The following is an 11926-nucleotide window of genomic DNA, read 5'->3' as shown; positions in this document are numbered from 1 at the left end:
ATACATATATATATATATATATATATATATATATAAAAGAAAATGAAAGATGTCTACTGTGATGTACACCACGTCAAAGAATGAAACGTGAAGGAAGACAATATCAACAAACAGGGGAGGTATTGCAAAGGGCCACCAACGAAGGAGTACGTGCGTGGGCCGGCAGGAAGGAAAGAAGTGTCGATATAAACACAAGGATAAGAGCTGAAAAAGAAAGAAAAATCCCGACCTTCGTAGCACCGCTACAATTCTACTTCTTTTTCTCACCTGCTTCCTTTTGCGTGGTCAACGCCCGTCCGAAGGAAAACAGAGGAAAAAGAAAAAAATAATCAGCAAGAGAGAAGTAAGCCAAAGAGAGTAAATGTACACTTTTTAAAGGAGAAGCGGAAAAGAAAGGCGGAGTTGGAGGAGTACAAGGGGAAGGAGCCGTAAAGCGCGGCGGTGATGGAGGGAACGCACGTCCACACACCAACACACAACGCACTTCCTTTGAACCCGTCCCCCCCCCCAAACAACAACAACAACAAGAAGAGAGATGCATCTATTTTAAAAGGAGTGCTCCTCCCCCAATACCAGAGTGGCTTCCGACAGGGTAGCGCGATTGGCGACCGCCAACACGCTCGCGGCGCTCTCAATGTCGAAGGACTCGTCATCCTCCTCCGCTGCCTCAGTGAGCCCATCTACGGCGTTCTTGCTCTCCACTTCATTCGGTGTAACGGCGCTGCTGTCTTTCGCTGCTGTTGCGACGACGGCTGCCGCTGCCGCTGCTGCTGCTGCGTCTGCCTTGGACTTTTCAGCCGCCTTACTGCGACGGCGCGCGTCGTTGATCTTCGCCACTCGCTCCACGTGCTTCACAAGCTTACGCATCCGCCGTGCCACGAGCACCGACTGCTGGATGGCGCCGATGTGCTCGAGGCTGAAAACACCGTTCGTCTCGTTCTGTGCGTCCGTCGCACCGTGCTCGCCGACCCGCACTACCACACGGCTACCATCGGCGGTGCTTGTCATCCCTCCGTGTACTGACCCGGTGTCGTTCTCGCTGCTGAGTCCGCGGCGACCCGGCATGCCAGACTGCAGCAGCTGCTGCTGATGCCCTCGACTGTTGTTGCTGCTGTGCCCGCCCAGCATGAATGACGACGCGTTGCCGTTCATCGAGGTGACGCCCTCCAGCAGGCGGCGCAGCGACGACCCGCGGCGGCGCAGGTGATAGATCGTGTCGTTGCACCGCTTCCACGCTGACACGGGAAACTTCGCGACGTCGGCCACCGTCCACTGGAGCGCCCCCCGCAAGGCTTTGTCAAACAGCACACAGGAGTCGTTCGCAATAACCATGCTCGCCGAGAAGCTCGACATGGACAGCTGGTCCGGGTTGCGCACACGGCTCATGGCCACGTACAGCAGGTGCTCGCAGGGCCACATGCGGGACAGCTCCAGGTGCACCCGGCCCACCAAGGTCAGGCCCTGCACCTTGTGCACCGTGAAGGCGTAGGCGAGGGAGAGGGGGAGGGCGACGCTGGAGAGGCTGTAGAAGTGCGTGTTGGGGCCCCCGCCGACGGAGAACTCCCACGGCGGGATTGCCAGCGTCTCGCCGCTGTGGAACTGCACGACGGGCACCATCGGCACCGGCATCCCGCACTCCGTAAAGCAAAAGACGCGGTAGCGCTCGATGCAGCGCTCGACCATTTCCGTCTTGATGTACTCGGGGAAGGACTCCGTCTTGCACTCGATGAAGTCCACCACCGTGCCGATGCTACCGTTGACGAGGTTGCTGGACAGGTTCGCCCGCAGCAGTACGCGGCAGCCCTTCTTGAGGGCCAGCGGCTGTGCAATGGGGTGCTTCGACATGACCTTGTGGAGGTACTCCTCCGTCTCAGGCGTGTGGAGCCCATCCCCCTTCGGCACGATCTCCGTCACCGTCGCCCCTAAATTGAGGTCGTTCAGGAGGCCGGCCATCTCGAGAAAGCGCTCTCGCATCGCCTCGCGCCATGCCTGCGACTCTCCCGGCGGCAGCATCACCCGCATCGCGTGGCCGTCCTCATATACACGGTAGAGGGAGAGGAGGGAGGCGCGGGGGAGGTCGAGGGTGGCCTGCAGGAGCGAGCGGACGTGGCGAGAGAACTCCGCCTCGTTGAAGTCCGGCGTGGTGCGCAGGAGCAGCGTGGCGGTCGTGTCGCACTGCAGGGAGGTGATACCCGTCTCCGGGGTGAGGGTGAGGGCATCGCCTGGCAGCCGCTGCAGCTCCTTCTCATTCGCCGCGTGCACCTCCTTGTTTGTCGGCAGCAGGTTCACGGCGGAGTCCACCATGGTACCCGGGGGTAGCTGCTGCACCGTCGTCTTCAAATCGCTCGGCACGATGCCCAGCCGCATCAGCTGCAGGTCGTTCGCGAACTTCGAGTTGGCTGTCTGGCGCACCTGCGTCTCCAGGCGCACCTTCACAAAGTTCTTTTGAAACATCGCAGAGCCAATGAGGGAGCTCTCGTTGATACAGCCTAGCTGAAGGAAGTCACCGCAGAGGATGATCTGAACCCCACCAAACGGAAGGTCTGGCGCGCCGGCCTCCTCGCGCAGCACGCGGTCAAACTCCTCAAACAGGCTCTGCGGCAGCATCGACACCTCATCGATGATAATCACGTCGTAGTCGAGCATCACGCCACGACGCAGAAACTCACCACGCGAGGAGACACCGAGGGCGTGGTGGAAGGTGGACCCGCCGATGTGGCAGCCCGCCACCCCCGTTGTCGCCGTCATGGCCACACGCAGGCGGTGGCCCTGCAGACGGCGGGCAAGGGCACGCAGCAGCACCGTTTTGCCGGTGCCCGCACTGCCGCCGATGTACATGTGGTGCCCGTGCAGGGCGATGTCGATCACCCGCTTCTGCTCCTCGTTGAGCTCGATCGCCTTGTCGGGGTCGTTGCCGTTCTCCATCAAACTCTGCCGCGTCGCCGCCTCCGCGTTGTCGGCGTCCACGTTGCTGCCGACGGCGGAGACAATCGACGCGTAGCGACTGCGCATCATGCTCGTCGTCTTCACCTGAATCATCTGCTGAAGGGCCTGCGCGGGGTCGCTGATGTTTGTGTTCTCAATCACCACGCCGACCGAGCGGGTGAGAGTTACAGGCCACTTGGACGGCAACGGGGCTGTGCCGGCACGCACGCGGGCCGCCAGCGCGTTCAGCACATCCGGCTGCTCCACGTACACTTGCCGCTCGCTATTGACGCCGAAGCCAATCTGGCGGAGCGACGTCATCGTCGGGGAGTTCTCACTCGTCATGCGGCCCGTCAACGCGTTGTAGATCAGCGTCGACTCGCGCAGCTCGGCGGGCAGGTGTGCGGCGCTGCCGAACGACTTTGCATCCGAGCTGAGGAGAGAGGAGAAGAAGGACTCCTGATCGAGGCTGTCGTTGAGGGGGTCGACCACCGCCTGGGGAGTGGCTTCGACATCGGCAGGGGCAGTGGCTGTGGTGAAGGCGGAAGAGGAGGCAGCGGCATCTGCAGGGGCCGAAGACGGTGCGAGGGCCGCCTCCGTCCTCGTCGTTGTCGTCTTGCGCGTTGCCGTCGTAGGCGCACTATCCTCCAGAGTGTTTACGGTGCTTTCACCCATATCCGGCGTGGTCGACGCCGCCTCGGCCACTGGCGGCTCCACGGCTGAAGATGAGGTCTTGACTGCCGGTGCGATCGGCTGTTGCGGGCTGCGAATGAAGACCTGCTGCGCCACCGCTGCTACGGCCGCCTCGACAGCCGCGTCCGCCTGCGCCTGCTGAGCCGCGTTGGCTGTGGAGACGGAGGCGGAGGGTACAGCTTCGGCTGCGGCCGCTGCTGCTACTGCCATCATGTTCTTGCGTGACTTACTTCCCGGAGGACGTCCTCGGCGCTTGCCGGTGCTCGGCGTCGCCGTGTTGGAGGTGGACTGCCACCGTGTGCCGCAGCTAGGCAGTCGGGCGTAGAGGGTGCACACGGCCGTGCAGCTCAGCTGCGCAGCACTGCGCTGGGCCGGGGCCGAGAAGCGACGAAGCATGTTGAGTTAATCCTGTCGTGGGAAAGGGGGAGAGCAAAGGTAAGAAGCCAACACAACACGCATTCAACTAATTCACAATGATGTCGCTAACACACACACACACACACACAGCCGTGAATGTAAATACAGACACACACTATATAAGAGGGATAAACAAGAAGAACAAGAGAAAAGGCGTGAATCTATGATGATAGGATATACTTTTTTGTTGGTGCGTGTGCTAAAGGGAAGAAGCGATGTAAACTTCCATAAAAAGAAAAAGAAAGAGAGATGTGCTGAACCGGTATGATGGTTATCTTCAAGGGGATGAAAGAAAAAGCAAAGCAAAGGAGTCTGTTTAAAAACAGGATAGTTGCGCCGCGCGCTGGAGCTTCTTTTACGTGGCGGGTTGACCTTTCTACTTGTCTTCTCCGGATAGCAAAGCAGTGGGGAAGACCGAAGGAACGAGAGCGGCGCAGGCAAGGTAATATATATGAAAGAACGAAGTACAGAAAAAAGGTTGCCTCTATGAATGGTGCGGGAAAACAACAACAACAATAAATAAATGTAGAAAAGACAGGTGCAGCGGCTAAACGTTGAATTGACGACTCTTTCACTTTCTTTCTTTTTATTGAGAAACCGCAGGTGATTCGCACACGGGGATTGCGTGTTCCCACCGATACGTTTCTCACCACTTCTTAAAAAATTATTTAAGATTGGCCTTATCACCTTCTAATGCACGCGGAAGACACAAGTCACAATAAATGAACGATTCGTATTGTAGCTTTGTAACGAGGCAAATAGACAACCAACGGTGAGACACAGAGCCGCTCCGCAGGGAGTAAACGGAGCTAGAGAGACAGTGTAGTGGGTATATATATAAGGGACAGAAATACTCTCTCGCTCTCTGTAACCTCCTCTTGCTGGGTGCAAATCTAGGTTTGAAGGAAAAAATAAAAAATAAAAGGCGGATCAGCTTCGCTTTTGCTTGGTGCGTCGTACTGCTCGCTAGTGCTACTGTTTCTTAAAGTGAAGATCACTGAATGAAAAGCCGCTTTGTCAGTTTAACAAAACCAAAGTTGACGGCTTTCCTTTCAATTATTATTATTATTTTTTCTCTCTTTCGCTGATGTTAACAATAAATATGTATATTGTAGCAGTGAAAGTCAGACAGACGCAGCACGGAGCCGCGATAGAAACCACCGATCTAACGTGTATGCGTGAGAAAACCAACGACAGCACGATACGGCACAGTGGGAGGGAAAGAGCTGAGGAAAAGATCACTAAGGGTCTTTTTGCTTGGGTGCGCGTACTGTTAAAAAAAAGGGTCCTTATCTCTTTTGGGCCTGCGTTGATGCACGTGTGTGGGTACGAGTATTTTGTATTTTTATTCGTAGAGTTGTAGAGAAGCAGATCGGAAAGGAGGAGAGAGAGAGGAAGGGAACGAGGGAGTCAACATGCAGTAGCTAATTCCAATAGGAGGGGCAGAAAGCAGCAGCAACAGCGAATATTCATGTGCAGTCATTGCTTTGCTAACGGAATCTACCAGAAAAAACCCGGAATTGATGGCTGCTCTACGCACATACCATTACGCTCCGCGCTTTGACAGTACATCGAGCAGTGAGCTTGCAAGGACCACGCATGTTGATTCAACAGAAACGAAATCAGGCGAACAGCGCATCAAAGAAATGACGTTGGCACTATCGACAGCCGCTTCTCTGCGCGTACGCGATGAGCAGACACTCCTTTCTTTATTACTATTTTTATATGCTCTTCCCGCTACATCGCTAAGGATTCCCAAAGCGTGCCCATATACGCAGCGCAACAACGACAGAGCACGGGTGAAGTCACATGCAGAGATCGTTGTAGAAGAAACAGCGCGAAACAAAGCGACGAGCGAAAGAAGGAAGTTGCATCACAAACCTCCACCCTTCTCACACGCGATTACACCAACAAGTAGAAAGAGAAAAGAAAGGCCGACCTGAGTGGGAGGGGGGGGGGGAAGCAACAACAGAGAAAGACGGATACACGCATGCCTACTCACACACACACACACACACACACACACACACACAACCGTGCTAGCGCCTCACGAACCATTCTTCTTCAAAGTGCGCTCCTTCGCCCGGGCCGCAGCCCTCGCTCGCTGCTGCAGCATCTTCTCCTCGAGTAGTCGTATCTCCGCTCGAATATCACCCTTCCGCGCGTCATCCATCAGCTTGCTCCGCCGCTGCTTCACGTAGGCCTCCAGCTGTTTCTTGAGCAGCACCTTCTTCCGCCGGCTCGGGGAGCGCTTCCACGTCGCGGCCAACATGTACGGCGCTATCGTGGCTGACCACACCGGTGGGAGACTGTCATCGAAGAGCAGACAGTCCGCCGCGGCGCGCACGAGGTGCTGGTGGAAGGAAGAGACGGACAGCTGCTCCGGGTTGCGCACACGGCTCATGGCCACGTACAGCAGGTGCTCGCAGGGCCACATGCGGGACAGCTCCAGGTGCACCCGGCCCACCAAGGTCAGGCCCTGCACCTTGTGCACCGTGAAGGCGTAGGCGAGGGAGAGGGGGAGGGCAACGATCCCCATGCTGTAGTGGTGTGTGTTAGGCATGCCACCCACGTACTGCGTCATGGGCGGTATGGGCACCTGGCGGCCGTTGAAGTCGACAACCGGGACAATCGGTGCCTGAAAGCCCTGCTCGTATTGGAGGAAATCGCTGTACTGCACAATGGACTCCTCCCGCTGCGCGTTGCCCACCAAGTAGCGGGGTAGCTCCTCCAGCACCAACTTGCGGAAGCCCACGACGGTACCGAGACTGCCGTTGACGAGCCCGGGGGCGAAGTTTGTGCGCAGCATCACCCGCGCACCAACCTTCAAAGTTAAGGAATGCGCCAGTGGAGCTCGAGCGGCGTACTGGGAGAGGATGTACTCGTCCTGCTCCGTGTGCATGCCCTCGCCGTGAGCAAGGACGTCGCGGATGCGCACACCGACTTGAAGCGTCGCGAGGTGCCGGTCGAGCTCGGCGACGTGCATGAGAAACTGACGGACCTCCTCGCGGTCCATCGTGAGCGGCAGCCGCACCCGAAAGACCAAGGCGTCGACGAAGAGAGGATACAGCACGACGCTTCGCTCGCCGAGGTGCGGGTTCAGCAGCCACTCCCCATCACTGAAGCCAACAGCAGATGCGGTGACCGGCGGCTGCGACGCCGGCGACGCCCGCTGCCCCATCGTGTAGAAGTTGCCGAGGTAGCGCTGAATCTCTAGCCGCAGCGTCTTCATGTGCAGCTTCTCCGGCTCGCACACGCGTAGGATGAAGGTGGGGGACCAGCAGCCGACGAGGCACGGCGGCAGGAACTGTGGGGCGTAGGTGACAGGCTCGCCTGGGAGCTGCTGCAGCTGCTGTGCGTTGGTCAGGTTTACTTCTCTGTTCGTCGGCAGCAGGTTGACCGCCCCGTTCACGAAGGGTACCATGGGTGCCGCCGCAGCGCGGGTGCCTCCATTCGCTGTGGTACTCTCCGAGACACAGTTCGTATTCCCGCCGCTGATGCCGTCTCCGGACTGCCGCTCGTCCTGCCCGCCATCACCGCTCGTGGTGTCCGTGCCATTCGTTGTGCGTCCTTCGCCGCCGTTTTCCCCTTGCGGTGCGAGCCTCGCCAGCTGCGCGTGCTGACGCCTCTTCAGCTCCACCTCTGCCTGCTGCGCTGCCTGAATCTGCTGAGGAGAGACGAAGCGCACCGTCTCGCTAAGATCGGCCGGCACCCGCCCGCGTCGGAGCTGCTGCAGCTGCGCCGCAAAGCGCAAGTCCTTGTTCTGCCGCACCACCGTCTCCAGTTTCAAATGCACAAAGTAGCGCCGAAAGAGCTGCGATGTGATGAGGGGCCGGGAGTCAATCGCGCCCAGCTGCAAGAAGTCCCCGCACAGGATCATCTGAACGCCGCCGAAGGGCAGGTGGACGTTGTTGGCGCGGCGCAGGTGCACCTCCAAGGACTCGAAGAGTTCCAGAGAGAGCATGGAGACTTCGTCGATGATGATCACGTCGTAGCTGCTCAGGTCCTTGCGCCGCGTGAACTCGCCACTCACGTTGATGCCGAGGCAGTGGTGCAACGTGCACCCGCCAATCTGCGTCCCTGCAATGCCGGTTGTCCCTGTCACGGCGACGGCCAGGCCTTCTTGCACAAGTCGCTGCTTAATCACCCTCAGCAGAACGGACTTGCCCGTGCCGGCACCGCCGCCGATGTAGGTGTGGTGCCCCTGCATAATCAGTTCCACCACCGCCTGCTGCTCCTCGTTCAGGTCCTGCACGGTAAGAAGTTTGTCGTCGACGCTTTCTGCCATCGCCGGTGCGGCGTCTGCAGAGGTAGAGGAGAGGGAGGAGATGCCCCCACCTGTCGGGCTGCCATCCCCCACGACGAGACCAGGCCGCTGACGCTGAAGATGCGACTTGTTGTACTGAAGGCGCAGCAGCCCCGCCACCCGCTCCGCCGCGTCCGCAACGTGCTCGTCACTCAACAAGCTCTCTAGCTGGCGGTAGAGAGGCCCCCGCGACCACAGCTTCGGCCACGACACGCGGTGCGCACGCAGCTCGCTGGCAAGACTCTGCAGCGCTTCGGGGTCCGTCACCGTCAGCTCTCGCGTCTCCGGCTGGACACCGATACCCATGAGAGCTAGCATGCGGATCGTAGACGAGGACGCTTTGGCAATGCGCCGGGTGAAGACGTTGTAGACGAGGGCATCCGACTCCAAGGCCGGTTTGTCAGTCGCCGCCTGCAATGAGGCGGGGAGAGGAGCGGCGGTGGTGTTCGCCGACTCGGTGGACTCTGCCTGTGTGTAGGAAGGGTTATGAGCCGGGCCGGGTTGCTGCCTTCTCCTCTGTTTTTGCCGCTGCGGCGGAACGTCGCGTAGCAAGTCTGCGAGCAGCTCCGCCTCTTGTTCTTCCCCTTCTCGTGTCGGCGCCAGGTACCTATGAACCACCGCTGTTTCAGGTGGTGGTCGAGCATCAACTGTCATCGTTCCGTCTGTCGTTGGTGGTGTGACGTCTCCTGTGCTAAATGAAATGCCGTCTTCGTTGTGTTCATGTGCAACCGCAGCAGCTCCTTCATCGGCATAACTTACGGAGCTGGCGTATGCCATTGTGTCCGTCACCGCGGTGCTCGAGTAGAGAGCTTCGAGGTCCATCAGCGGGGCATCAGCGGCTTGGGCAAGCCACTCAACCGGGTCCAGAATCAGCTTGTGCGAGCGACGGTGACGCGAGGTTGCCGATGAAGCAGGTTGTGGCGCACCAGAGCAGTTCATGTTTGCATCCACAACCACGTCGTCCTCGTCAAGGCCGTCCGCTTGACGTTCATCGTGAGTGTCCTGTCCGTCCATTTCCGCGGAGGACGTGACCGCCGTCGCTGCTGTGGCTACCGCGGCGTCGCCTTCGCGCGTACATACGGTGTCTGCATCGTGTGCTGAGGTTCGCGGCGCTTCCGCAGAGTCGTCGTCATCGTTGCGTGCCTTCGTGATGGTGGCTGCGGTGGTGTGATGTTGCCTTCCTACCCTTTCAGGCTGCGGCGCGGCCTTCTCGTCGGGACATTCGTCTTCGGATGGCGCCTCCCTCGCTGTCGTGGGCATCCAATGGGGAGAGGGTGCGGAGGCGGCACTCGACAGCGGCACAGGCGGTTGCTGCGTCGCTGTTGCTGATAACGAGGCTGCCGGTGATGCGAGCTCAGGACGTGCGGGGGCGATGCGCACCGCAGACACCACCGGCGCAGTCCCCGTGTGCAGTGGAACAGATGGATGATGATGTCCGCGTAGCGCCGCAGAGCGCATAAAGTCGGAGCGAAAGAGCAGTGGGACGTAGGCGGCCTTCTTTTCTCGTCCGTGCGGGCTTGCTGGCGTAGAATCCATCGTGACTTCCGCAGGCGGCACAGGACAAGACTCTGTGTCCACCGCGACATCGTCGAGACGGCGAAGAATATCGCCCAACAACGACGGCGCGCCTCCTTCTGCCTCTGTCGTGCTGCTGCACGTGCTGGAGGTCATGAGGCCGTCTCCTGCCGAGTTTGTGTGGTACCGGCGGATGCTGAGCGCCGTGGCTGACACCGCATTCCGCTGCAAGTCTTCGTGGCACAGGCGAAGGCGCGAGGTCGGTATCTGCTTCGGAAAAGGCACCGTACGAATACTTCCGCTAACGTGGGTGGTAGACTCAGGTGCTTGTGAAGCTTCGAGTTTTCCTTCGCACGCGCGGGACAGGGCCACCGCCGTGCATGGAAGCCAGTACACACCCGCACCGCTGCATCTTCTACACCCCGCCACATCTCCATTACGTATCTCGTCAACGCTGATTCCTCTCTCGCTCCTTCTTCTCTTCCTCCGCTTCCAGTGTCCACCAGGTGAAAGTTGCGGGAGGCAGCGCAGGAGACGTGTGCGCTCGTCTGCCCTACTGGCAGGCACACGAACGTCGAGAGTCAAGGAAGAGGGAGAGCATGCTGTCGCAGTGGACAGAGTTGAGATGAGAACCGGGGAAGAGAGATGTGACGCGGCGCGAGATGCGGAGGCGGAAACGGCTGCAACGCCACGAAGGTGGTGATAGCTCCACAAGAGTATTTGTAGAATACCCATGCGTACCAGCGTCGCTTTTAATAAACGAATAATAGTAATGAAAGGGGTACGTCTTCTCGCAAAAGAAAGAACACAAATCTTTTCGTCTGCAAAAAATCTATCTCTGCTCTCAAGTCAGAAATGACAAATATAAAACGGGAGAAGCGGCTGAATGCTTTCCCTCTTCCTTGACTCTATGGACGTACAGATCAGTCGCGTCTATCGCCCGTGCATGCAGCACCGCTAAAACCACTGACACAAAGACTGGCGAAGTGCTGTGCGTGTGGGTGTGCGAAGGTATTGGTCGGCAAACAAGCGAGAGATCTTGGAATAAAATACGGAAAATAATAATATTAATAGTATTCAAAAAAACAACAAACATATGTGACGTGCAAAGTGAATCGACGCAGTTATGGGGAGTACCCGAAATGTTTCTATTGCGAGAGAACACACACACACACACACACCAACGTACAAAAGGAAAAGTAAAACAACAACGATAGGGGGATAAGCGATGGCAATCGAGCGCGCCTGTAGTTCGTGTACGGCGCAATATCGCCCGGCAAGTCGTCTGACGAGTCCTCTCGTTGTTCTTGTGTTCCCTGTCAGCTCTGCTGTGCTCTACTTCCCTGTCCCAAAGCTCTCTTCGTGTCCGGTGTCAACGGATTCGACGGCAGTGCCGTGAGGGGAGCGTAGATGCGATGCTGCGTCTCGAACACCCCACTGCCGTGCTCTGCCTCCCAGCGCCTTTTTGGAGTAGCTGCTTCTCTGGCGCGCACACAGACAGCTGATACACGCTAAGCGACGAAGGCGGGCCCAATGGGTCGCACCCACCGCTTGCTTTCCGCTACCTTCCCCTTCTCTTCTTTCTGGAGAGGGCGTGCAGAGGAGAGGTAAGCCCCCCTCCAAGCACCGGAAAACCACCCCTGACTAGCAGCGTTCTCGAGCAATAGAGGAATGATATGAGGAAGAGGGGGGTCACCTATTCGGTGGTGAGGTGGACGGCGCAGATCGACAAAGACGCAGCGATGCAAGTCGAGGCATGCTGGTGCTATTCCTTTAGCTTGGAAAAGGCGTAGTTTATTGGGAGGAAAAAAAAGTGCAGTAGCAAAACAACAGAGAATGTGTAAGTGGAGTTAAACGCAGCGTCGCCGATGACCTCCGAAACGCATCCAGTCGAGAAGGCAAAGGAGCCAGAAAGTGAACAAACAAGGTGTGCAGAGTGAGAAGGTGGTAAAAGATAAATATCGCAGTGGAGGAAAAATGCACCTCCCCAGAACGAAAGAAGCGTGCCGTTGTAAACGCGGTGTACCGAAGATTATATATATATATATATATATATATATGTTGTATGTT

The 11926-nt window shown here is 57.8% G+C and overlaps 2 protein-coding genes across 2 annotated transcripts; both read right to left on the bottom strand.

Annotated features, from left to right (window-relative positions):
* Positions 1–546: 546 nt before the first annotated feature.
* ABB37_07315 (putative mitochondrial Pif1 helicase-like protein) lies at positions 547–4014 on the bottom strand (the record flags this gene model as incomplete). The annotated part of the gene is made up of 1 exon (XM_015805898.1): positions 547–4014. The coding sequence occupies one exon, from the start codon at positions 4012–4014 to the stop codon at positions 547–549; it is 3468 nt and encodes a 1155-aa protein (XP_015655375.1).
* Positions 4015–6082: 2068 nt separating this feature from the next.
* Positions 6083–11731, bottom strand: ABB37_07314 (putative mitochondrial DNA repair and recombination helicase protein PIF2; the record flags this gene model as incomplete). Its single annotated transcript, XM_015805897.1, has 1 exon — positions 6083–11731. The coding sequence occupies exon 1, from the start codon at positions 9599–9601 to the stop codon at positions 6083–6085; it is 3519 nt and encodes a 1172-aa protein (XP_015655374.1). The 5' UTR covers positions 9602–11731.
* Positions 11732–11926: the final 195 nt, after the last annotated feature.

This window comes from Leptomonas pyrrhocoris (genome assembly GCF_001293395.1).
Source record: "Leptomonas pyrrhocoris isolate H10 chromosome Unknown, whole genome shotgun sequence".
NCBI classification, from domain to species: Eukaryota; Euglenozoa; class Kinetoplastea; order Trypanosomatida; family Trypanosomatidae; genus Leptomonas; species Leptomonas pyrrhocoris.
The sequence above is the reverse complement of the archived record's forward strand: the minus strand, read 5'-3'. Positions and strand labels throughout refer to the sequence as shown.